Source organism: Scedosporium apiospermum (assembly GCF_000732125.1).
Source record: "Scedosporium apiospermum strain IHEM 14462 chromosome Unknown SEQ_SAPIO_0088, whole genome shotgun sequence".
Lineage (NCBI taxonomy): Eukaryota > Fungi > Ascomycota > Sordariomycetes > Microascales > Microascaceae > Scedosporium > Scedosporium apiospermum.
Genome location: NW_015971789.1, coordinates 822,651 through 848,782, shown reverse-complemented (window position 1 = coordinate 848,782; position 26,132 = coordinate 822,651). Strand labels below are relative to the sequence as shown.

Genomic DNA, 26,132 nt, shown 5'->3' with positions numbered 1-26,132 from the left:
CAAAGGAATTATCGTGCGAGAAGACTGGAGTGAGGCAGGGAATGGGGCGGTGACGAGTCGTGAAAGGAACGAAAGTCGCGGGCGGAAACAGGCAGGAATGAGAGTGGAGCCCAATTATCGGCTGTTCGTTACAAGGTTGAAGACGCGGGAGGCGCAAATGAATTATCGTGGTTCGTTCCTTCTCGTTCCTGGTACGCCTCGACACGTTGAGATAGAATTTGCTGTCGTAAAAAAAAAAAAAATTCGCCTGCTCGGGATCGTCAAGTCGGGAAATTGAGTTTGGATTGGATTGCGAGAGTGTTGAAGAGATGAGGTTCGGGAGATTAGAGTTTTGACGGTGTGAGGAACGAAACGGCGCTTGGGAGTTTGGGGGGGTCTTGCTCAGGAACCTGAAGACTGAAGCGTTTTGGGTCAGTACATTGTTGTACGGGAATGTTCGGGCGAGGTGGAATGGTGTGAGGATGGTGCAACGGTGGATTGGTGGGCTTAGAGGATCAAATGAGATTGCACCTGCTCAGGTGCACGGAAACGTGGTACCACCAAGTACCAATTGGCCCCACGGATATTGACGTGGTGTGCCTGGGCAGTGGAGGGTTTGTGGTGCCAGGTGCCAACACGAGGCCTAACCTTTTGCGTGCCCGTTCCTGTCTCGGATCCTGTCGGCCGCGAAACGACAAAACACGGGGCCAACCTGGTTCGCTCAATTCAGTTCAAACAAAACCAGGCAGGCGACACAGTTGCACTTGGCTTCAAATTGGCTCGGGCCTCTTGCACTCTTGCACCTTACGTCAGATTGGCTTCAGAACCGGGGCAGGGGCCACGGAGAGAGCGAGAGCGAGGAAAATCATCAAGGCCACGGCATGGAAAAGGACAGGAGATGGGATGGAAGAGGAACAGGAATGCAAGGAATGGTAGCAATCATAAATGCCGGGAAAATGCACAAAGAGAAAGGAAAAGAAAAAAAAAAAAGGAAAAAAAAAAAAAAAAGGAATGTTAAGAGAAGACGGAAGGAAAAAAGGCGGAGAGACACAGGTCAATGATGACAGCGTCGTCGATTGATTGATGTCTCCCGTCCAAGACAAATGTGCCCACTCACCCAATTTAATTGATCTCAACTAGTAAATGATCTGGCGTAAAAGACCTAGCGGTCTAAGTGTGGCGTGTCTTCGATTGAGCCCTGGTGATGCTGGGCAGGGGATCTGAGATTCGCTCTGCCAATTTCAACCAGCCGATGGAACAGCCAATGGATCCGCGCAGAGGTAGAGGTGGCCCGCCACAATCAAGACAGAAACCCGGCCGGATGTACTATTCCATCAATCATCCACACCCGGGATGTCCAGCTCGCCTATTTTATTTGAAAGCCGGGAATGATGTCAAATCTTGACGATGCCGGTCTGGTAGTCGGGAACGTCCTGTCAGTGAACTCCTCTTCAGGTGAATATTCCCCTCCAAGCAGGTTAGAGTTTGCACCAGGTTGCTATCTTCAAGACCCAATCTTGTTCTTTTCCCACGCTCGATATGTTTAGGGTCCTGCCTAATGCCTCGGTTTTTTTTTTCTTTTTCTTTTCCTATTTGAATTGGAATTTGGGTGATGGTGTGTGGCTTGGAGTCAACGAGTGTGTAAACCACTGGCGTTCGACTTCTGGTTGGGAAAGTCTGGAAAACTGAATGCGCCGATGTGAAATTTGGTGAGAGCGAATGTGTGGTATCGATATCTGGGTCGTCGATATGATCGGAGCAAGCGCGCCTTGGGTCAAAAAAAGAGAGTAATGGAGCGAATCGAGTCGTAAATCGAGGATTCAATCTAAGCAGCGTCAGTGCATGTCCAAAACGGACAGATCAGGGGTCTTGTCGACTCATGGAAGGACGGAGATCTCACCAAAAAGCGAAAGACAAGAGCGGTTGCTGCTAGCAGAGTCTGGTTAGGGAGCGACAAAGTGACACAAGTCTGTGTCTGGAAACGGAGTGATCCGGATGGATGCACAAGAGACACCACCGGCGCTGCAACCAGCCGTCGAGGGGACAGAAAAGAGCGACTGAAAAAGAAAGGAAGAGAAAATGCCCGAAAATGGACGAAGCGAATGAGTGTCAAACGAAATGGAAAAGAAAGAATGATGAGAAGCCCAGTTCGGGGAGGGGAGAGTGTCGCTCGAGACCAAGAGAGAGATATAACCAGGAAATGAGAGGATAGAGAGCGGGTAATGCTTCGTACGTGTGTGTATCCCCTTGCTACAGAGGCTATCCTGGTCGGTAGCGTCCACCGTTGCGAGGCCGTGCAGTACTTCGTTGCCACTGCCAATTGATCAATGATACCTCAGTCGTAAACTACTTCGTATGCTTCTCAGGAACAGCCAAAACACCCTGGTCCCCGCCATTGAGAATATCGACAATCCACTTCCTTCTCCTTCTCGGCGTTGTTCGCACGCGGCTGGGGTTCCCGGCCAAAATCACCAATTGCGCCCCTGGTTTAACCCGGTCGTGCCTCCAATTCTCCACTGCCCTTGCAGCTTGCATCTGCAGTTTCCTTCCAAACGACCACGGTTTTGGTGGACAAACGCCGCCATGTTCCGATCTTGGTCTTTTATACGTTGATTTTGCCCATGCTCTGCATCAACCTACATATTTCTAGCAAAAATTTTCCCTGCCCTACAGCGATGGCGTCCTATGAAGTGTGCGATCGTGTCGTTTATGGGGTCGCACGCATGCACCAACCACTTGTGCAGCAGGCCGAACTGAACACTGAATAGGGCATCGATGGGCAGAGGCTTGCCATGTGGGATTCAGGGGCTTCATGTTTCTCCTGGAAAGTAGCATTGGACATAACTCCGTTGTGCACAACGCAACATCAATTGATCCTTCATATGGACCACAAAACTGCCTCATACGAAGTACACACCGAGGCTTTTTCACTCGCGTTTGACCGTTGATGGGGGACTTGATAATGCACCAGACTGATCCGGCATGCAAAGAGGCCAAATCGCTTCATCTGGTCCGCATTATTACTTCGTAGATGTATGGAGGAATGCTGTAATACTTCGTAAATGTTTCCCTGGCGACGCTTCATTGTCACACCTCCAAGTTTTCGATGTAATGCCGGGTCCCGTCAACCAGAACCAACTATCGATGACCTTGGGTTCCGAACAAGCCATCTTGAGAGGCTGGGCGCTGCAGCAAGACGAAGTCTGTTTTACACAGAGACCAGCCCACAACGGTCAGTGACGGGAGCAAGTCAACCCTTGAGGTGGAAGACTGGTCTCGCCGCAGGCAAATGTGGTCGTTCCATCTAAGAATAAAACGCCAGAGATAATGATGGGCCTGAGGCTGGGTATGTTCAGTATGGTCCCTTGACATGTTTCAAGGTTCCAACTTAAATGAACAATGTCTCTCCTTTGCAGTTCCAACTCAGACGGGTTTCAGCGCAAGACCAATAACACCTGGGCATTTGACGAGTGCCTGAATGAGTATAATGCCTCCATCTCCGGCCTCTCTACGCCTCGATTGTCGTCGTCATATCCGACACACAAATAGATCGCCGTCCAATCTCACCCGTCAGTCTACAAGCTATTGCTGCACGTCTTGAATGGTAATAAACCCGCCCTCTTGGCATGTTTAAACGTCCGCCCCGCGATACTACGAATTTCTAAGAGACAAGTGTTAGCCCCTGTCTCTGACCTACGGAATTTCTCGAAATGCCAGAAATCTCACGGCTTAGGGAGTCTCTCTCGCACACTCTCTTCCCCGGGCGATGTGGGCAGATCATACCTCTCAGCACCAAGCCATGGATCAGGTCTCTAGAGCGAGGCCTCGAAAATGCCGTTCTGAAAGGATTGCCGTCATGTCTAACCTGTGATATCTGAGCCAAGTACGCCATACGTGAGACATCCACCCGTCGTGAGGGCACGAATTTCTTCTTGGGTTCCTTCTCGTAACAGACCAAGAAAACACGAATGTGGCGATGCCGCCTCACATAATGATCGATTCCCCTTCAGTGGAATCTCAGAAATTGTTTTCCCTTTATAATTGTGCTGCCAATAGTCCAGCTTTTGCGCCGCCTGCCCTTCCCGCACTCATCGTTCTGATCTACACTCCCCATAATAGCATGAATAGTATAAACAAACTCCAGTTTCAACCCAAATCTCCGGTTCCGACGTATATGTCTTGCAGTCCCGCGCCCTTCCCCCATGTCTTTCGAACATGGTAGGTCACCTTATTCTGATTGCCCGGCCCCAAGCCTCGAAAGCCTCCGACACGGCATTAAAACCAGACAAAAAGAAAGCGTGGGTGAAACTGAGCCGCGCCTTCTGTCTTCCAACACCAGCCTCGGTAATAAATACGCTACGAAATAGATAGGACCAGTACTATGATGTTCCACATAATCTTCTAGCTCAAGATACTAACTAAGACTTTTTAATTACCTTGCTCCGTGGGCCCGCGAGGGAATTTCCTTTCGAGGGGCATGCCACATCATAGGACTGCTGCTGTCTTAGCGAGTCGGCCAAGTTGACAAAGGCGGGAAACCTTAAGCACCCATGGCTCTCAATCGGAGGGAATACCCGGAAAGGGGGTTTCGGCCAGACTCGCAAGTCTCACGGGCGGAAGCTAGTATGCGTTCGAAGTCATTCTCGGTCAAGGCATCCTACTGGGGAGTGGACCCGGTGTTGGGTGGACCGTGGGAGGATTCACCGATCCAGGGTAGCTGCACCCCAGGTTAAAAGCCTTCCCATTTTCTCCGATAGCACTGCTTGAGAGTGGCAGTGGACAACCGCCCTACTCCCCCGTTGAACCTCACCATGAATCTCACCATGGCATGGGGCGAATGGTCAAAGGGCTCATCTTTACAGACCCTCGCTCAGCGCTGAGGATCTCTACATCATCACAGAGCCAACAAAATCAAGAAGTGATGGGTAATGACAAATGGGAGTAGGAGGTTCGTTTACTCATATCATTCATGCAAAGGAGCCTGACTCTACTCCCGTAGGGAGGCGTAGAATAGTTTATAGCACCAGTAAGACCATCCCCTCATCCAGCCTATAAACTCTTCCTGCCAATTTAGAACGCAAGGGTTCCTAATCTGTTATTAAGTGATAACAGATACCCGCAACTTAGCTTTGAACCTTGAATGTCCTGCCGCTTGCCGTCTTTCTTTCCTTCTCCTCGTTGTCCGGCCTGGCTCTTCGCAGAACTGAACCTTCATGTTAGTAGACGCCAAGCACACATGTTGTTCGGGATGGACTACCATACCTTGGAGGAAATCAGCTGTTCGCTTCCTCATTCGTGAATGGATATAGGCCTTGGAAGCCTTAATATGGTAGTGGAAGTAATCGCGGAAAGTCTGAATATGCGAGATGACATCCGGCATACGCTGGGGAGTGAGGTGTCGCGGGAAGAGAACTGTAAAGAAAGTTAGTCACATCCTTACAGGGGCCTCGAAACGCACCCTCCAGCCTAGGAAACCCTACCAAAAGTGACATAGCCAATCTCTCCCGTGCCAGAGTTCGCAACGCCGGGAACACCCTGTAACTCAAGGGGTGGGTCGTTTCGGAAAAGCACCTGAGGAGCGTTCTGAATTGCTCTCCTCCGGGCGTCCACGAATTCTTGGATAAAGACCTTCCCAAAGACTCGGTCCGTTTCTTCGCGGAAGACGGTGCTGAAGATTACCGTTACCCTGTCGTGGCTTGCCTTGAGATATATCGCCTCCTCCTCGCGGTAGTGAATGGCCATGACCTCGCCGCCTTCTCGGACACCCTGGGGTGCTTCCTCGGAGGTATATTTCGACGCTTCGTCTCTGAGTTGGTAGTATTCTTGGTACGCGAGTTCGAACGGCGCGGCCATTGCGTTGCGCTTCAGGAGAGCCATTTTCATGATGAGGTCGTCGCGGGCCTCTGTAGAACTGGTTAGGAAGTTGGGAATCGAGACAGAGAAAAATCGTCCTTTCTGGGGGGCTTGCCTTTTTCCGCTGGGAGGTCCTCCAGGTCAATCATTACGGAAAAGTCGAAGCCTGGCTCCGGCGCAATGACGTATTGACCATACTCCCGTTGCAGCACCTGTTCCGCTCCGTATTTTACCAAATCCTTGAAGCATCGTATCTGGATAGACACCACTATCTTCGTCTTCGTCTCGGGTGTAGAGATATGGAAGAGAACGCCATCGAAATCCGACACAGTCTGGTCGATGGTCGCTGGGGGAGCCCTAGTTAAGGAGCTATGTCAGTTTCGGCCCCTTTAAGAGTTGCCAAGGTGGGGGAGGAAGCCCGATAAACTAACCCTGAGAATCTCTCGGTGAGAATGGACTGGATTAACACATTCTGGTAGTCTAAGAGAAGCATATTGCCGTTTTATCTGCCTTCGATTTGTGCGAGTGGGAGAGGTGATAGATGAGTGTCGCGGCGATGTTGCTTGGAAGTCACCGAGTTCAGTAGTGGGGTTGCTTGCCACGAGTCCCGCGCCTTCTGAAGCCAAGCTCAACGACACAAGGTCCTGAGAAAAGTGATGATGGTATGATCACGTGACTTCAACGTCGCTCAGTGTCTTGGGCCCAGGACTTAATACAACTTCGAGGTGCGAGGACTTTGAAGGCCCGGACTGACTCTCGACAATTATCCCCAAAGGAAAATGAACACTTCTATTCGCGATACGAAACGCTTTCCTCTTCATACGTATCTTAGACTATCGTTCCCTAGCCGTTCCAAAATGAAGCAGTGCAGTCATGCCTCATGGCGTTTTCATTGCGAAGGGCTCGAGACATGCCTGACAAGGAAATCCAGCAAAACGAATCGAAAATAAGTAACTAAAAGAACCAAGGGTTCAGGGCGGGTATCGAAGGGAAGAATATAAGACAGGGAATATTAACAAATACAACAATAAAACAAAGTAATAACGGAATGTAAACGCGCCATGACCCGAAGAACTGCCAAACTTGCAGTGTCTTTTTCCATCCATATACTCCGTGGGTTGGGTATTAGCTCGGGTATTCAAACCCCCATCTATAAAGTTTTTCGCCTTGACCGCCTAGACGCCAATGAAACCCTCTCCATGGTAACATACTCAGCTGGACTCAGCCAAACTCGAGGTCAAGCAGAAAGGAGAAGTCGTCAAGACACCAGACAAAATAGCCTCGCCATCACTAATTAGTATAGACCTCCATCTAAAGAAACCATTAAAAACTTCATTACTCCTCCGCGGTTGAACCTCCACCCTCAAGAATCAGTCTTGCTTCATTCAGCCTTCTCTTCATCATCATATGCTGCGGCGATCCTTGGTCGTGCTCGCTCAAACCGAGAACACACCGCCCTAGGCTAGCGACTAGGCGCTGGACGAGGAGTTGATCTTCTCTGGGTAGCGATTGGATTGGAGAGGTACTTCCACCCTCAATGCCTTCTTTACTGAAGATGCTCGTCGTCTCGTTCATGAGCGTGTCTGAGATGCTCTTTAATTCCTGGTCGGGGGAACCTTGTGGGGTCAGGATGCCACCATTCATCTTCACCTTGCTGTTGACATTGACAAGTGGGAAGCTCCTATTTGTACCAGTCGATTCGAAGGAAGACACTGATGGGCGATGGAGGCTAGTCCTAGTGGGTCGGTAGATAACGGAGTTATGCCGCCGCCGAGCCCGGACGCCATTTATATAATCATCATAATTCGTGGAACCAAAGGATGACGAGTTCTCCGGTTCCAGCTCCGGTTCCGGTTCGCCCGACGCTGATGAATTGGATTCCTCGACACCAGCGGGCGCCTCAGCAGCAGTGGTGACTGGGCTCTTCTTGCCTTCATCGGCAGTTGCAAATGTGTCCGTGGTCGAGGTCGTATCGCCACTTCCCCTTCTAGTATGGTGACGAGGCCGCACCTCCTGCTCGTTAACTGTCGAGATGGGCCCTTTGGTGGTTTCGACTGAGTCGTCAGAACCGACGCTTCCTCGCCGCTGGAATTGCTGCTGACTGATGGTCCCCATGGCGCTATGCAAAAAGAAGTGCTCGTAATCGAATGCGTCCTCTCTATCTTCGTGAGAGAGCGGGGTTTGATAAGCATCATGATAAAGGGAGTCTCCGCTTTCACTGGTGTATCCGCTAATGGAACGCCGAAAAGGCTCGTCGTCGTCGTCGATGGGCTCTATTCCGTCTTCAGTGCACATATCATCGATATCGTCGGACCCTTCGCCATCCACCGCTGGGTCCTCATGCGATGGAGGGTCGGCATGGCTGATGGAGACTGAGTCCATTGGAGAAATCTCAATCTTAGCCTCCTCGGGGGGTACTTCATACTCGCGAGGAGGTGATGACGGTTTATCTGCAGCTGAAACCGGATCGTGGGCATTTTCTCCGTTGAGAATTTTACCAGCTTCGCCGTTATCAACACTGGAAACCTCACCGTTCCACGGACTCCTCTCAGTGGTGTCAGTATTGTCCGAGGAGTGCTTCTGAGGTTCAGCATACCACTGCTCGATCCGAGCATGGGTAAATGGGCTGGGAGTGCGGAGACTCTGGAGGCTTCGGCGCTTCAAACTATCGGCCCTGGCCTGTTCACGAAGCGTCGAAATCTTGCCCTTCAGCCCTATCATCTGCTCCTTCAGTTCTCGCATCTGAGCGGCAGAGCCAGGACGTGAACCTGGTAGATCCGGATGATGGCCAAAGGTTGGGCTGAGGAAACCGTCCAGGTGCGCACTGGTCCTCCTTGATTTTGACTCACTGCCAGACTCATCTTCGCTCAGTGTCTCAAGGCTATTATCTGTTTGATTATGGGGTGCCCCATGCACCGATCGAGCCAGCCCCAGTTTCAGAGTGTCGAGGCTTTTGGAGCCGTTGAGGGGTTGGCGGTAGCCCCCGGCTGCGCCCAGAGCGCTAGCAGACCTTCGCGGGTAAGCGCTCGGTGGGCTGGTGTTCGTATCGGTCTGTATCAGGTTGTCGCTCGGCATTCTCGAATGACCTACTTTCAACGGTACCGAGTTTGGTTCGCTCGATGCACCGAGGGGGCTGGCAAAGGGGGGAGAGGGGGCTGATAATGATCCGTCGGATTCGAGAGTCGAGTTGATATAAAGGGAGCTGCGGGCTCTCGATAGATTTCCTTCCATGGTCTAACAGTAATAGGAGCATAGTATTAGTACAACCGACTAGGTGAGCAGCGATACAATGGAAAACTAACCGTCAGCCTCCGCTTTGCGTTGGCGAGGATGAGCTCGGCACGTCGGCCTATCGAACTCGTTGAATATCTGTTCTCTTCGTTTAGTCCACTGCCATTGCCTCCAGACTGCAAACGGGTGGATTGGACAGACGCGTCATCTGCAAGCGACTCTGCCACACTCTCTTCATCATCTCCCTGGAAGTTGCTGTCGCCGACGCTCACGGCATCGTCAAAGTCGGCAAACAACGCAGGCCTATCAGACGTTGTCACAGTACTCGTGGACTCGATCGAGTTGCTCCGTTCGCGCGGAACATTCTTGCGCCGTTGTTTCGCTGTTGGGGCGGTAACGACGCCGGCGCCCATGGTGGGCGAGGATCGCAGGGCAGCATCGCTGCCGCTGTTGTTGTAGCTACGGGCGCGAAAGGGAATGGGAGACGCCGGGCGTGAGTTTCCACCAACGGTGCTCTCTACCTCGGTGACCTCGCCAATATCCGATAGCATGGTGCCATTGCCATAGATGATGGGAGTAGTAGGGGTGATGGGTCCTGCGGGGAAAGCATTTTGGAGAGGCATGTGGTACTGCATGTCGGCGAGAGTAAGGGGGGCCTTCCACATATGCAGAGGGGATTGAGAGCGGTCGGGCGACGATGAGCGTTCGTACTCGGGTAAAATCATGTCAGGATTCGTGAGGGTGGGCGACGCGGGAAGAGGAGGGTACGGCATCGCTAACATAGCGCCGGACGACCGCTGCTGGAAGTCATCGGCGTAGGTAGTTTCGGACGGCATGGTGGAATATCGATGATGCCCGCGGGCGGGACTTTAGGGTATCGGCACTAAGGCCTGTGGATCGGTGGAGAGTAGTTCTGGCGCGGCGTCTGTTTTTGCTTTGCGAGATGGTGTGGGACTTGAATGGACTGGGTGAATTTTCGTCGACTTAGCCTTTGTCCCACGGCGAGTTATTCCTGACTTGTCTGCTCTGCGGCACAATTCGAAATACAAGGGTTTTTTTTTTGACCTGGAAAGTTTAACCGTATGCGATCTTCCGTTCACCCACTCGACGCATGCGGTCTAATGACTTTATTTTCCCCCAAACAATGGGTAAATTAGACCTTCATCACGCAACGAATTCCACAGATTGATGATGGGCGAAAGGAGTAGAGCGGGGTGAGGATGTCGGCTCTCGAGACTCAATCCGACAGAATACAGCCGAGGCGAGGTATCGTATGGCGAAAGGCTGTTAGATCCAGTATTGTATCAATCCGGTTCAGGAAGGGGTAGACTGTTTAAACTCTGCGCCGTCGGCGACGTAAATAGATCGGTGTCGAGCTAGCTCAGGGCCGAGCAGTGAATATTGACCGATTGGGACGGAAGACCAGAGAATAATAAAAAAGAGTTTGAAGCCGGTGTCAGGTGGGTAATGACCTCCTGACGTTCAATCAGGATGGTAACACGGAAACCAAGTCGACTGGCAAGTTGAAGAGGATGTTGAGAGATGCCAAGTGACTTGCGCTACAATTCCGAAGGGCGAGGATTTCGGTTTCGCTCTCACTGCATGCCAACTCAGGGTGCATGCATTAAGCAGATACAGGTGGGAATGCGAAGCCTTCAGGGTGTCTCAGGGGGAAGCTGGTGATAAAAGGGAGCATTAAGATCGCCGAGCTTGGAGGATGAGGAATGTGCGGGTCTTCGACTGGTACTTCCCCAATCTTGTCAAAGGACGTCAACTTGGGGTGGTCCGCCGCAGGGAGTCGCGGATGGTCGCAGATAATGTACGAAGTACGCAGCGCAGGGCAAAATCTGGTACTTGAGAGCCAAAGTCCGAACCTGGCGCTTTCGGGGAGGTATCAATGCAAGTTCTGATGGACGCGTCAAGTGCTGGGACCAGAACAATGGTTTTGATGATCGGGTCAAGGTCCAATCACAGGTCCGAAAGAGAGGACAGCGCCGTCGAGGTTAAAAGGGGGCTAACGACGATGATACAGCTGAAAGAGGAGCCGAGATTCGGTCGGGACCGATGCCTTGTGGATACGTTGTGCTGATAGATTTTGATGCAATGGTTCAATGGAGACGTTTAAGTCAAGCTTCAGCCAAGGGGATAAAATGAGAGATTCTCGTCGCGAGGGGGAAAGAGAAGAGATAAAAATACGTGGACAAATATGGGTTTCTTTTTCCGCATTCCTTTTTCCTCGTCGACTCCCCCGCTCCGTCACCCTCGTTGCTCTCTCTCTGTTTAATAAGAGGGAGAAAAAGCGCTCCTCGCCCAGGGTAAGAGTTGGAAGGATCCCCTGGTTCAGAGTGACATCAATCAATTTCAAATGTTGCAGGACAAAAACTCGGGAACTGGGAACATGAACCAATTTGTTCTTGCACCAGGAGTACTCAAACTTTGGTACCTCGACTCCTCAAATCAGCAAGTATTTATTCCTTGTAGTAGCAGCACGACAACAAATAAATTAATTTTGTGCCTGTGCAGCCAAATCGACCTCTTGCATCAAGAGAACACCGAACAGTCTCGCCCTCGGAAAACAGCCGGGGCCAATTAAAACGCAAGATCGATAAGTCTCTGGACCAGACTGGTTCAAAGGACAAAGGGACGAAGGGAAGTACTCATTCTCGACCGTAAAAGGGCAACTCGCATTGTAATGTTCAAGGTTGTATGTTGTCAATCAAGTACGAAGTATGTCATGTACGAAGTATAGCGCCGGTACTGGCAAATCTCCCGGGCATGCGTGATGAAGCCGGGTCCTCCATGGAACCGGCAGCTTTCGAACTCTTCCATTACGACGCTGTAATTAGTCCAGTTCAGACAAGGAAACGGTGCCCTGCTGCTGCATGCTGGATGATAAATAATTGATGCGTCGCGTCGGAGATCCATGAAAAGTAACTGTTTTCCCCGACCACTTGAGGAGTTTAAAACAAGCCAAGCACGGAGCCAGTAGATTTGGTGTTAAATCCCAAGGCCAACTGTTACTGTGGTCTTCTGCGTGGGCATCAAATATCGACGCTCCTGACTTCGTACTCAGCATCATCATTACCCAAAGAAGTTTTCACACCCACCCACTCCTGGAATGTTGAACCCCCCCCCCCCCCCCCCAAAAAAAAAAAAAAAAAAAAAAAAAAGAGTCAACATTCCGAACACAAATTACATCCCCTCTTTTCCAAAGCCCACTCACCGCTCGATGCGCCGGCCTAGCATGTTGTGTAGGCTTATGTGTCGCCGTCTGGTCAAGGCCCTTGGTTTTGATTATTATGGGTGTCACTACGTTGCATCAACTTTGCCTCGGTACTACGATGGTCCACAAACGAGAATACCATGAGTGATGATCAATATTATATTACTATGCTCCATCTGTGAATGATAGCTAGCGTGCGACAAGGGTAGACCACAACGCAGAGCACCGAGCCTGCTCTTAGATAGTGTTGAACCCACACCCGACTACTCCCCAACGACGTTTCCACGTTCGACGCAATCCCATATAGAGCCCGGGCCGAGGTATTACTTCATGCCCGGGGAATCACACGCCGCAGACGGTCATGTTCCGTAACCGTGTGGTTGGCGCCGTTCAAGCGTGTGTTTTCTAATCGACAGAGTTAGCCCTCGATCCTCAATACGTGTCGTGGCTTCATGAAATGAGTAACACAATGCTATTTATCAGTTCTCCAAGGTGAAAAAGTGTTCATCACGATGAACTCAGCTAGAGCTAATAAAACGGTCATCAGGATAGCGAGAGGGAGGGGCAGAAGGAAACAACCGAATAGACTTACACAAGCCGATCTTAGAGATCACAGTTGATATCAGCAGAGATACTATTACCTACTCATACCGAGCAACAGTTAGCCAGGGCTGGGACAATTTTGGGTTCGTGTATTATCAGGCAGAGAACTGCAATTGGTACAGGTTAGCTTTCATGAAAGTGTCACTGTATTCCTCGAAGTAATAACGTACTCGAGGAGAAGCATCAGTATGGATATGTTGTGTTCATGTCCAGCAGTATGTCGCCAGTCAAACAGTGTGAATAACGGATCATCATCTGCAACCCCTTCCGCGTGGATATATTGCCCATTCATGTGCACAGGGTCAGAACGGCAGAGTGAATCATTACCTGAATTACAATGCTAGGTTAGCAGCTATGTCTATCGAACGTTCGCAACAAGCCAAGCCCTCGACTCAATCCAATAATCAGGAGACGAATTCTCATCCAGAGGTCCTGTCAACATCCCACCCCAAGGTTTGTACGTCCTTGTTTTCAGCGGTGAGAGTGACAATGCTCAATATGTCCGCCCGTTCGTCAAATTCATCACAGTGGAGAGAGGTTTGGACTTGGGTCACCCAAGGGATTCGAGAGCAAATTACCTGGTAGAGCCACTGATGTTAGCTTGTGATCAATATGTTGAATGCAACAATCAAAATTTCAAGACAAGCAGTTGGTCAGACAAGGCTGAAACTAAAACAACTGAATCCACATCGTGTTTTCGGCATGAGGAATCCCTGTGTCGTTGATGTTCATCATCCAAGGGAGGGGGAAGTGTAGGGATATGACCCAGTAAAAACAGGAATAGCAAACCTCACCTTTTAAAAAGATTACGCAAGAACCTGCAGGGGTAACACCCAAGATGAGGAAGACCTATCTTCATCCCGTTCAATGTTAGCTTCAGGCGGGCAGATAGAGAGCGGCCAGTCGACGAGGTGAGGATGTTTCTCAGTGTAATTCTAGAGCTTAATGCGAATCACCATGGTGCTGGTCTGATTTGGATTGTTCAAAAAAAGAGGATCATCAGAGAAACGCCAGAGCCACTTGAAAATTAAGAGCTCTGACTGGGGAAAAGGAAAATTGTTTGTGCTCACCCTTTGTTGTGTGGTTGTTGTGGAAGAGAGAAATTTTGGTTCAAGCTCGAATCGAAAAAAAGCCTGGTATGGTTCAAAAAAGGTGATTACTAAGACGAAGTAAAATGACTAATCGTAGATCCACCAACCACAGATTGCGGGGCAACCCGGGAGCAATTGAGGCGTGTCTCGGATAACTTGCGTAATGCACCCGCTCTGAAGGCCTCCACCACGGGTCCGACCAATATCCCCATTCCATCATCCCATCATCTTCTTTCAGAAATCGTGAATCCATCTTCGATTTTTGCTTTCTGTTGCTCCGCGGCCCCAATTGGTGGTCAAATAGGTGCGCAGAAGATATACAGGATGGCCGCCGTGGGGGGGATGTGGGCTCCTGTAGCCATGCGCCTCCTCCGGGTCGCCGTGATGAAAACGACTACGGCTTTGCGAACACGCGTGGCGAGCGCTGCAAAGCCCATGCAAGCCCAGCTCCAAAATTTTGCATTCGCAACGACATCCACAGGAAGACAAGCTATTCATCCCATTGCCGCTCTTCGCCAACAAAGACGCTTGACAAGATGGTATCATGCAAACACTCGAAAGAACCTCGCCGGCACGATCCGTCGGTTCATGAGCGACGGGTGCACCGGCGGCTTTCGACGCGTAGATAGGAGCAAGTTACCCTCATCGAAAACATCTCGCCGTGTTTCCCAATTTACCGGCAGAGCTCCATTCGCGAGCACCCTACGACCTAACCTAACCGGAGGAGCAATTCCAAGGACTGCGGGAGGGTACACTGTCGGAGGCGGAAGCGTCCGGTACTTTTCGCATACCCCAGCAGCGCCGGCTGAAGTGATTCACAATGTCTCTGCAGCTGTAAGGGCATTTTGGCTTTCTGGGCAAAGGGCTCGTTTCGATGGCATCGACTCCAAGGGCTATCCTAAATATCGTGCAGTCTCAGAGCTTGAGAACGAAGCTGCTCGACACATGTTCGGCTATTCCAAGACCTCCCCGGGCTCTTTCATCGATTTCCACCTAAGTCCCACCATCACCGCTTTCGGCCCGCTAACTCCGGCACTTCCTTTCCATTCAGCAGCTGCCACCAGCGAACAACCTGAATCATGCGTGCAATCGGGCAGCTTGGGCCAGGACGGCGTCTTGAACGACCTTGCGTCCGACTTCGCCAGAGCCTTCAAGGACCTGAGCATAGTCTTCACAGACATTAAACGTCTTGCTATGTTGGGTGATCTGCCAGTTGTCATGGTGAAACCCGATGTCCTAAGGATCCGGTTCCCTGGAATTGACGCTGCAACGGTCGAACGATTGTGCGATGATCTTGGGGTGCGGCGAGGTTCTATCGGTGAGGACCCCGACTTCGCAATCTCGATGGGTGTGCCGATTGCTTTGAGATTTCCATTTGCTCCCGGTAGTGAAGTTGAAGATACAATAATCTCTCCGACAATCTCGTTACGCTCCATGGATAGCGAGGACGTCCACGAGGCGTTCATGGAGCTTGAAGAAAACCCATGGTTTTCCGACCCGGAAGGGTATGATGCCGCAACCCCGTATTTGAGTTCCGATGGGTATTCATCCCAGGACTTCGAGGGACTGGAGGGTATTTACAAGTTTTTGCAAGAATGTGACAGATCCAGGCCGAGTTTCACCTCCTCCTGAGAGCTGCGCCTGGTCTCTCAATCGTCCTGGAACAAAGGAGTCAGTTTCGCTCACTGCACTACACTCGTTTTAGATGTTATTCCGTACGTGTAAAATCTCTAGGTAGAAAATCTCAAGTTAGTTTGGCCACAATACCCTGATTATACTAGATTTCGCCGTCTTTGGTTGGTTGCTCAACCCATCCGACCTCGTCCAAGGGGAGTCTTTTTGGATTTCCCAGCAAATTGGAGGTTGAATCTTGAATCTCAGATGGTTATGTTGTGTCTTGTTTTTGTCTTTTCTTGAGACTAAAGCACTGAGCCCGAGGGGGGTTCGTCGAAGTGGAGTTGGCTGCACTTCACTAACATATCGCTGAGGGAGCAGTAACAGCCAAATATTGCGTTCTGGTGGTTTAACTCATTGGATTGCATTTGAGGGAAACAAGACAGGAAGCGACTAAAGAAAAAAAAAATGGAAAACATTTTCCAAAAATAACAAGAGGGACAAGAGTTTATAAAAGAGTTGAAGGAGAGGGCCAAGGCAAATATTAGCCACCATAAATAGATTGATATTGATTTATGTCGTGTTGAAACCCCAAAATGGTTCGAGATACACACCACATTAACTCAGGATTAGGCGGCCTGGTACAAAGGTATTGAAGAGACAAATGCACAAATCAATTGCTGTACCATATTGTCTTGTGTTGATTACATGTGCAGCACCAGAGTACGTACCACAACCAAGTCCATTTGTCCCCACCTGCAAGCAGCCAAAGCTTCCACCGTCTACCTTGAGCTCAAGCAGCCCAGTTGTCTCCTACCCTTCACAGACAATCTATTCTGACGATATACAAATAGCAATATTTGATTCTACAGAGGCCTGCAAACTCGAACAGCTTCCGCATATCGCACACCACCTCGAGGAAATACGCAATGGCCACCCTTGGCGGCTTCCTAAACAGTTTGTTTCACCCCGCTCTCCTTCTCTCGAGCTACTGATTCCCTCCTTTGGGTCCTGTGGAGGCTAACATTTGGTGACAGAGAAGGTTCTTATCATCACTGCTGACTCGAGAACCCTCGTAGGGACTCTGGTGGCCACAGATCAAAACACGAATCTTGTACGCCGTTCCTAGAAGCAGCCTTCGTTCTATGACCATCCCGCGCCGCCAGCTTTCGAGACTAACTCGGCCGTCTTCGTAGGTCCTCCAGGAAGCTCACGAACGAGTAATACGGACGCCAGACGACGATGAGCCATCTGTCCAGGTCCCCCTAGGGCTATATCTTGTTCGCGGTGATAATGTGTGCACTGTTGGACTTGTCGACGAGAAACTGGACGAAAGTATCGACTGGACAGCTGTGAAAGGCTCGGCCATTGGGGGAGTTAAACACATATAAGTCGGGGTCTACCTACTACTCCCCATTGCGTGGCGAGTATATAGGGAAGTTTAGAGACTATTGTTGGTAGCGGCATTGTGGGGAAAGGAACGATAAAACGGGTTGGCGAATGATAGGCATTCAACGGCGTTCGGGATACGGGCGGGTAGAGTAATGTGTACAAGATGCCTTTTAACGAATATATTCACGGGGTAGCTATATTTATAAGATACCCAGTCCATCAGGTTGCAATGATGCTCCTCCAGTCGCGCTCCACAATATGCCACGCAAAAAGCGATTATCACATTAGCCAAAGATTCGCTTCATGATGTAGCCTTCAAATACTCTCTCTCCTGGCGACGACACCATTCTCTTAATCCTGTTTCCTTTTTTGTGGCTGAGCCACCCTTGACTATCGCCAGGGACGTCGTCCAACATCACGGCACCTAGCTGGACTATTTCGTCGGGAATTTCGTCGGCGGCCTCCCCCGGCTTCTTTCGCCCACGTCGGTCGATGATGTGCTTTCCTCGTGACCACTGGCCGCAGGTTTCAACCCTGATATCTTCTAGCTCGGGCGCGGGCTTCCAGGCCGGATCTGACTGGGTCAGAAGATACCAGATAGTCATTGGGTCATGAAGGGAAAGTCCGGGCTCAATTCCGGGCCCGACCATGGATTCAATTTTCTCGAAAGATCTAGAGAGGAAGTGGTGGACCCATTGCGCCAGCGGGCTACCCTCTTCCAAACTAGGCTTGATGGCTTCGGAAAAGAAGTCTTTGTTGAGGAGGTGAGGCTCGGTGATGTCTAATGGGAAGAGCGTGAGTTTAAGTCTGCGGGAGAGTCTTTCCGGATACGGCGGAAGACTCGAGATCTGCTCTGGAATTGAGGGCATTGTTGTCTTGGGATTCGGCGATGTCAACGCATATACTCGTGCTGCGGCTACCGCATCCGCGTAGCAATTGAACTCGGCCAACGGAGTGATGTTGCCGGGCACATCAACAGCACCCCCCATAACAACCAACTCCTTGACCCTCAAGAAAGCCTCCGGGTCCTCAGCCGCAGCTAGAGCGACGTTGGTCATCGGGCCTAGAACCGCAATACTAATCGTGTCTTCGGGATTTTCTCTCAGTAACCGCAAGATCTCCTTATGGGCGGGGGTCTTGGAGGGAGTGTAAGATGAAGGGGTGAACCCTGGTTCCGATGCCCCAGCTTCATCGTTACGGAACATCGATTTCCATGTGTCTGCGGGAGATAAGTGAGGATGTTGGTCATGGACACCATGCAATCCATCGGCGCCATCTGACGTGAGGCCAACCCCAGGTTAGAGATTTTATAAGGACGTATATAACGCTATGCCTGAGATGCTACTCACGAAAATGATCTGCCATTAGCGCCTCATCATCGAGAGGATGCTCCGGACCAACGGCGATGATGGGTTTAAAGGCCCGCATAGTCTCATAGGCCCCTACCCTTGCCTTGGATTGTCTCCAGTCTAGTTCCTTCTCTAGTACGTGGAAGAGTGAGACGACATTTCGCAAGCAGCTAGATTCACCAGAAAATATTGTCAGCAGCGTTAGTGGGGAAACTTGGCTGGGGACCTTGATATCCCATTCGTCGTAGTTCAGGACGCACCTTTGTTGAGGAACATTTCCATAGGTGACGGAGATCATCAAGACCTCCAGTTCATCAGGCGTTGCAGACAAAGCCAGCAGCATCGCCAAGACGTCGTCGACACCTAAAAGCCTTCCTGTGAGTCCGATATCTCTATTTCATTACAGATGTCGGTCTTGAGAATACGATAGACGATGAAACACATACCTGGATCGGTGTCGATGATGACTCTATTCTTCGGCGCCATTGCGATTCGATATAAATAATATGTCTCTGCGTGTATACTGAAGGCGAGTGGTGCTGGCTTTGAGAATCTTCAAGTTAGCCCTGATGCCTGGGTCACAGAAGAGGGAGGGAGGAAATGCAGCCCGCCAGCCATTTTTTATGGAGTGAGCCGTTACTTCGTCGACTGTCGTTCATTCACAATTTAGGAAAGATATTCATACATAAGGACTAGCTTGTTGATACGGCTAGAAAAGAGAGAATAAGTGTCGCACGTGTCTCCGTCGAGGATAATAATAGTGTCAAACACAGGTCACACGCAGCTTCGTTGTTCAATACTCAAACTGCTTCGGAGGAGGCGGGGTTCGTGGTGTAAGTCAAGGTTGAACTCTGGTGGCGGCGGTGGGGGATCGACTATATCTGAGCGGCCCAGGTTCGCATATTCGACTTTTAGCGCCTTAGCGCTTATCAAAGCTGTCCCAAACTCGTCTCCTAAGGATTCGATTGGATTGACCAGTGCTTGACGTTCCCATTGAGTCACGAGTGCAATCATTGCTCCCCCATTCTCTGGAGTCTCATATATTCGATTTAGATTTAATTTCAAGCCGGAGTATCTAGAGAACTGCATATTTAAAACAACTTCTTCCATCGAGTTAACTTGAGGACGCGAACCCCTTTGCGACTAGTATAACGCGTGCCCTTTTTAATACCAGCTCTTCTCCTCTTGAGGTACGCACATGTCTGGTCCTGAATTAGTATCAAGGCACACCTTCCGCTTCCACCAAAAGCCGAGGTCACGTGCTGTCGACTGATCTGGAAATTGTTGATTGGGTCCAGAGACAAATCAATTGGGGGCTGGACTGGAGTCGTTCTCGTCCCTTTGGGAGAAAGGTTGAAGCATAGCACGAGGTAAAATATTTAATATTTTTTTAAAATTTAGGATATGCGACTCAATAGTTCGTCAAGTTGTAACTAGCTATCATTATCTTATTAAAGGTGTTCTCGGAGGCAGCGGAAGATTTATTGTTCATTGTTGGGACAAAGAGCAGTCAAACATCATCACATCATCGCTGAAGAAGGCAGGAGGATCAATGTATTGAGCCGATAATTTCCCGAATGGTGTGAAGCCGACACCTGGCGTTTCTCTAATTTTTGCCCCCTACTGCCAAGATCCATCTGAACACGTCCATCAACACGACCACTGAATTTATTCCTCTAACATCTCGTCCTCCTTTCCCCCTTTCCTTTCCTTTTTTACCCATTGATTTACCTATTCTCCCTTCCTTTTGTCAGCCCTTTCCCTTACTATTAATCCTCGCTCCTTTTTGAGTTCAAAGGCTGTGGTTTAGTATTGCCTGCTAGCCTACTGCTTGGTGCGCAACTTGGAGCAACAGGAGTTGCAGAAGCTCCTCTGGTGAAGACAAGCTACCATCAAACCTGGTTTAAGAGATCAAGGCTTCTTGTTCGGGATGTGTTGATTCATGCATATATAAGGCTGATCACCTTCTCAACCTGTTCTTCCCCATCTGCACTCTATCACTACTTGGGGTTGCCTGTCCTAGGAACTTGTTCAAGCTGATTCCTAGCTCCAGCCTCATATATACAGACTGGAGCAATAATCTGTCCCGACTAGGTGTGGAATTGGCCACTATTCCAGGTTGGACGCATTGTTACGAAATCTTCCTTGCCGAGTCTAAAACCCCTGATACGAGCACACCCACGAACGATTGCGATTTGAAGTAGAGCAAGCATCATTGTCAAAATGAGCTCATCTTCTTACGTTACCACCATCGGCGGCTACGTCGCAGTCGCGGCAATCGGTCTTACTATATATTATTCAACCCAAAAGAACAAGAAACGACCGGGCGCTCCGTCTAGCAAGGCCTCGAAGTCCCCCGAACCTCAAAAGGAAAAGAGGACCGCTAAGAAGCAGCGAGCCGAGCAACATGCCCAGGATGCCGCCTCTCAGAAGTCTGCCCCCAAGGCAAAGCCCGCCGCAGCTTCTGTACCTTCGCCTGCCGTTGGTAACGATGATTCTGAGGACGAAATCAACAACAAGGAATTTGCTAGGCAGCTGTCTAGTGTGAAACAGGGAAAGCAATTTGTCGCCAAGGCTGGTAACGACCAGAAGAAGCAAAAATCGGTAAAGCAGTCGCGCGCCCAGGTTCACGCTTTCGATGACGAGAATCGCGCCTCTCCTCCCTCCTCTACTGCTGGTATTGATGCCGACGATGATCAGTCGCCTGTCCCCTCGCCCCAGGTAGCTGCGGCTGATGCTGGCGCTGTTGATGATATGCTTGAGGCCCCCGCTCCCGGTCCTTCCAGCCTCCGTATTTTGCCCTCCGAGACTCAGCAGCCGAAGAAAGCCAAGAAGGAGAAGAAACCTGCCGAACCCGCCTTGACGAAGAAGCAGAGACAGAACCGAAAGAAGGCGGAGGCCGCCAAGGCCGCCAACGACGAGGCTGAACAGGAGCGGAAGAAGCTGATGGAGGCCCAGCGCCGTCTTGCCCGCGTGTCTGAGGGACGCCCCGCCAAGGATGGTTCTCAATTCGTTGCCTCGGTCAATGGTGGATCTGCCTGGAATGCTGGAAAGCCCAATGGTCAGCCTGCCGCCGCCACTGCCGCCGCTCCTCTCTTGGATACTTTTGATGCCCCTGCCCCGGCTGCCCCATCGGCCCCCGTTTCTCAGGGCATCTCCGCCTCCGTTGCTTCGGGCAAGTCTGATACCTGGGTCTCTGTTCCATCCGAAGAAGAACAATTGGAGTTGCTCAAGTCGGAGACTGAGGCTGACGAGTGGAACACTGTGAAGTCTACCAAGTCCAAGAAGGGCAAGAAGACTTCTCAGGCCACCGTTAGCGATAAGGAAGAGAAGGTCGCCACCAAGTCTTCCCACTCCAGCAAGAGTGCGGAGCCCGTCCAGAAGGCTCAGGCCCCCCTCACAAATGGAAAACCTGCCATTGCTAATACCTACGGATCGTTCTCAGCTCTAAGCACTCAAGGCCCCGATGATGAGGAGGAGGAAGAGCAGGAATGGGATGTTTGAAGTCTCCCCCCCAGACGTACTAGCCTTGCAAAGGCTTGGTATCTGCGGTGACAACCTCCGATCCCGCATATACATTCCACCCCCTTCTTCATTCTTTGTTGTTTTTTTTCAACCCATTTCTATGGCTCTGTACGATACATAAAGGGAAATGACCCATACCGGAGAATCGTCGTAGCACCGTCGGCTGCTGTTGAGTGGATTCTTTTTTCTTTCTGTTTCGGATCGGACAAGCCGAACTGCTTGTATTGGGTGTCAGTGGGAGGAAGCAATGCATTTTAGTCTCAGGAGCTGCGGCTCGAGATGCACTAGCAAGGCTCCTCCTACTTGAACTATTCACGGCGTTTGGGAGGCAAGGAAACAGGGTGGTTCACAAGATTGCACGGAGCAGCCCAGTCATAAGAGAGAGAAAAACAGGAAAACACATCGACCAAAATGGGGCAAAACCGAAGACAAACGGAGACTTCAAAAAGCAAAATCTGGGGCGGGACTTTTTTTTTTTTTTTTTTCTGTTGCCTTCCCCCGCAGACAGTATAGATATTATATTACGACCTTTTTGCGAGAGGGGACGCAGCTTGGACGCGCAGCTTGGTGCCCACAGTCTCCCCTTTGTATTTTATTTTGTCTATGTACCTACTTGCGCTTGATGCTTAGGTAGTATCAGTCGATTCATTGCGTCCAGACCTTCTGCAACTCTACCCTTACATGTTGGCCCTGCGTGATAACTGAGTGTGTGTCATCCCCACTATAGATGGATATCTCTGAGATGTGCTCATTCCTCGCTAGAGCTTGATCCTTCTGAGCGCAGGCATAATGATAACCCCTCAGCTCGGGGTCTATGTTATGCGGTGGCCAGTGGGGATGGTTGGCACTTGTGATGATGCCATGGTGGAGAGGGAAGCGGGGGTTTGGATACGGGTTGGTGGCCGGAGGAGCGAGGCTCGACTCGCAGGCCTGTATATTCCGTAAGTGATGATCGCAGAAACCTCGTGTCCACTGTTTGTAAGATTGGAATGTGCTGTGAGTTGTGTAAAAGAAGGTCCGCAATGACCCTGTGTGACTTCTTCGCAAGGCGTGGGCGGAAAATGAATTAGAGATGAAGCCCATTTTGTTCCGCATCATCGGCATCGTCCTCGCCTTCGAGGATTCTCATCCGCTCTTCAAGTTGGCTCGCGAGCTCCGCATCGCTCAGCCCCGTTCGTGTCGCAGACCCATTCTGCCGAGTGTCTATGCCACCGTCTCCAAGCCTAATCGTGCCGACCTGGAAAGTACCATCGCTCCATGCCGGGTGTGATCTCTCCCCATCGACGGCCGCGCCTCCTTGCCTCCCGGAAGCGTCCCCACTCGCGGGGGCACTCTCACCAGGAGTATCGACATCTGTACCGTTAACAAGGATATCTCGCTCAAAAACTCCGGCTTCAAAATCTTCCCACTTCCCGCCCCTCTCCTCTACCTCGAATTTCAATATTGATATCCGGCCCGCCATGCGCTCCAGCACGACTTCATTTTCACGTATTGCCTCCACGCACACCTCGTCGGGTGGGTTGGCTTCGGCGAAGGGTTTCAGCTCGGCGTTGGAGTAGATCAAGTGCGATACCGAGTTGCGGATCTCGAGGACCTTGAGACGGAGGCTCACGAGTGGAAGCTCTTTCAGGGCCTCTGCGAAGCGCTCGAGGGAAATGGGCTCGGCTTCGGATGACATGGTTCGTCTCTCCTTCGAAGAAGTTTTTATTTGGGGTGGCGAGTAGACAAAGGTACTGGTCTGGGGGGGCGAGAGCAAGAGATGGATTGGTTCCCGCTGCAGTTGTCGTCGCTGGATGGCTTTTTGCCTATCGTTTGTGTTTTGGCCTCTCGGAGATACTCTATGACTTTGCGTCTCGGAGCGCCGTCGGTTCAGTGCTGGGGAAGTTTGGGAAGATGTGGGTGTTTCAAGCTCCTTCTCAAACTGATGATGTAGTGTTTGCTGGTTCTCAGTTGCTGTTGCCTCTTGGAGCAGGTGGGGTTCTGACTAAATAAATACACCCCACCGTGCATTTATTTGCCACTCAAATCTCAGTCCCTATCCGCGTGCTAGAACATCTCGTGATCTGGGACGCGACTAAAAATTGATTGATCTTCAAAGCCGAAAAGCACTGTTTCGGCCCCAGTCGAATTCTGGAATGCTTCGTCGGACGCGCCCCCAATTCCTCCCTTGGCGCGAACCAATTACGCAATTCCTAGGTGATTCTGACCGGATTGTCCTTCGCTGAGGACATTGTAGTCCTCCGGAGTACCTCGACCATCGCATACGCTCCAGCATCTCTCTTCAGGAGCCACCAATGTGTTAGGAATCATGAGTCTCCTCGGCTTCTCTAGTCCGAAGCTCTGCCTCCGGATCGCATTGTCGACACGCGTCATACCGAGGCAGGCAATATGTAGGACATCCAATGTTCGCTATTTTTCCATTGCATCCCCTCTCTTAGCCAGCTCATCCCCGAAGCCGCCGAAACGACCCGGGTTCCTCGAGCGAGTAAAATGGTACAAAGAGGACTCCGCTTCTCCTTCGGGCACCCGCCGCCCTGCGGTGACTGAAATCCTCACCATGTACGAGGAGCTGCCTCCTACATACCGTGACCGTGACGGTTTGCCGTTCTCGAAAAAAGACCTCACGCCTGCCGAAGTCGCGCGAATCTTCGGCACTAAACTGAAGCCCGAATTCGCAAATACCCTGCTCCGAATTCTACACGGCCGACGTGTGGCTGGTACTCTCGACGATCCGGCGTACAAGGCGAATACGGCATGTTTTACGAAGAAGCAACAGGAGACAGCATTGGAGTATTTGAGACAGAAGATCCCCGTCGACGAAACAATGAACTCTGGTTTGAGGGCGCAGGACGAGCTTGAGCAGCTGGAAAAGGAAATGGCCGGATTGAAGGAGCCAAGCGAAGAGGCTGCTAGCAACAAGGAAGCGCCGACCAGTGTCGCTGGAGAACCGGAGACAACTAGCGCTTCCCCGAAGGACGACGAGCTTGAGATTAACTATAAACCGGACCCCGTTTACGGCCACAGCGCCATAGATCTTATCCGGGCCAAGAACCAAGCTCGCATCAAGGCAGAGGAGAAGCGTATGGAAGAAGAGAAGAAGGTCAAGGGGGAACCGGTTGCGGGCACGCTTGAGGCCTATGTCGAGCGCGGCGCGGTCAGCCCCCGAATGCAAAAATGGATGGAGGAAGGTACTTCCGGCATCGAAGAAGCCCCCGAGCTCTCCACTTGGGACCGTCTGGCACCTTCCATCACCTTCGCCATCCTTTTTGTGGGCTCATGTATAGGTTTCGCCATGATCTATAATCCACCGGAGCCAAAGGATCGAGTTTTCCCCGAGTTTTCGGCAGGTGCCGTGACGGTCGCCACACTTATCGGTCTCAACTTGGCTGTGTGGAGCTTGTGGAAGATTCCGCCCCTTTGGCGACTCCTCAACAATTACTTTATGCTCGTCGTCGCCATGCCCAGGCCCGTCACCCTCGTCACAAGTATGTTCTCTCACCAGAAGCTTAGCCATCTGGGTCTCAACATGGCCATGCTCTACTACATTGGAAACCGCCTGCACGATGAGATTGGCCGGGCAAACTTCCTGGCGCTATACCTCTCTTCAGGCGTCATCGGTTACGTAGCCAGTCTCTGCGTTCATGGCGCGAGCGTGGCTAGTCTCGGCGCGTCGGGTGCCGTTCTAGGCATTACGGCTGCCTACTTCTGGCTCCATCTCTGGGACAAGTTCAGGATCATGGGCTTCCCGGCCGAACCAAGCGAGGGTGTGGACGGCGTCGCTTTCCTCATTTCCGTTTTGCTTTGGAACCTCATTGCTGCCTTTGCGCCATCGAAGGCGGCTCAAGCTGATCTGGCGTCACATATGGGAGGACTCCTCTCTGGCATTGGGTTGGTCCACGTTCTCCAGAATGTAGCCAAGACAATTTCCGCGGACGACGCTGAGGACAAGGATGAGGGCCCTAATGGCGTCCAAGGAAAGGATGCAGGCACGTATGTCGTGCCCAGCGTTAGCCCGGACGCAGGTGTCGACGCGCCGAGCCCGTCGCAGCAACATGCACCCGGCCAAGAACGGAGATCGAAGTCTTTCGATCTGTGGGGCACGAAGCACGGGGGATCTTAAGCGAACGCGTATGCAGCATCGCCTCCCCGCTGGCGACAGATTCCCGACACGTCGTGGATTTGTGTCGGTTTGACTTGCGGGGCGCATCTCCTCCCACCACAGACATACGTCGGGCCCGAAGGATCTTTTGTGATACCCTCCTTTATATATAT

At 51.1% G+C, this 26,132-nt stretch overlaps 4 protein-coding genes and 3 pseudogenes across 4 annotated transcripts; 3 read left to right on the top strand and 4 right to left on the bottom strand.

Annotated features, from left to right (window-relative positions):
- Positions 1-5,102: 5,102 nt before the first annotated feature.
- Positions 5,103-6,325, bottom strand: SAPIO_CDS3237 (uncharacterized protein; the record flags this gene model as incomplete). The annotated part of the gene is made up of 5 exons (XM_016786075.1): positions 5,103-5,182; positions 5,242-5,391; positions 5,460-5,882; positions 6,026-6,189; positions 6,264-6,325. 5 exons carry the CDS (start codon positions 6,323-6,325, stop codon positions 5,103-5,105), a joined length of 879 nt encoding a protein of 292 aa, XP_016644081.1.
- Positions 6,326-7,167: 842 nt separating this feature from the next.
- Positions 7,168-9,899, bottom strand: SAPIO_CDS3236 (Uncharacterized protein; the record flags this gene model as incomplete). The annotated part of the gene is made up of 2 exons (XM_016786074.1): positions 7,168-9,066; positions 9,135-9,899. The coding sequence occupies 2 exons, from the start codon at positions 9,897-9,899 to the stop codon at positions 7,168-7,170; spliced, it is 2,664 nt and encodes an 887-aa protein (XP_016644080.1).
- A 4,441-nt stretch (positions 9,900-14,340) lies between these two features.
- On the top strand, positions 14,341-15,612 carry SAPIO_CDS3235 (annotated as a pseudogene; the record flags this gene model as incomplete).
- Positions 15,613-17,270: 1,658 nt separating this feature from the next.
- On the bottom strand, positions 17,271-18,821 carry SAPIO_CDS3234 (Inosine-uridine preferring nucleoside hydrolase; the record flags this gene model as incomplete). The annotated part of the gene is made up of 4 exons (XM_016786073.1): positions 17,271-18,205; positions 18,336-18,505; positions 18,596-18,698; positions 18,782-18,821. The coding sequence occupies 4 exons, from the start codon at positions 18,819-18,821 to the stop codon at positions 17,271-17,273; spliced, it is 1,248 nt and encodes a 415-aa protein (XP_016644079.1).
- Positions 18,822-20,558: 1,737 nt separating this feature from the next.
- SAPIO_CDS3233 lies at positions 20,559-21,839 on the top strand (annotated as a pseudogene; the record flags this gene model as incomplete).
- A 1,087-nt stretch (positions 21,840-22,926) lies between these two features.
- Positions 22,927-23,538, bottom strand: SAPIO_CDS3232 (annotated as a pseudogene; the record flags this gene model as incomplete).
- Positions 23,539-24,168: 630 nt separating this feature from the next.
- On the top strand, positions 24,169-25,980 carry SAPIO_CDS3231 (Uncharacterized protein; the record flags this gene model as incomplete). The annotated part of the gene is made up of 2 exons (XM_016786072.1): positions 24,169-24,250; positions 24,299-25,980. 2 exons carry the CDS (start codon positions 24,169-24,171, stop codon positions 25,978-25,980), a joined length of 1,764 nt encoding a protein of 587 aa, XP_016644078.1.
- Positions 25,981-26,132: the final 152 nt, after the last annotated feature.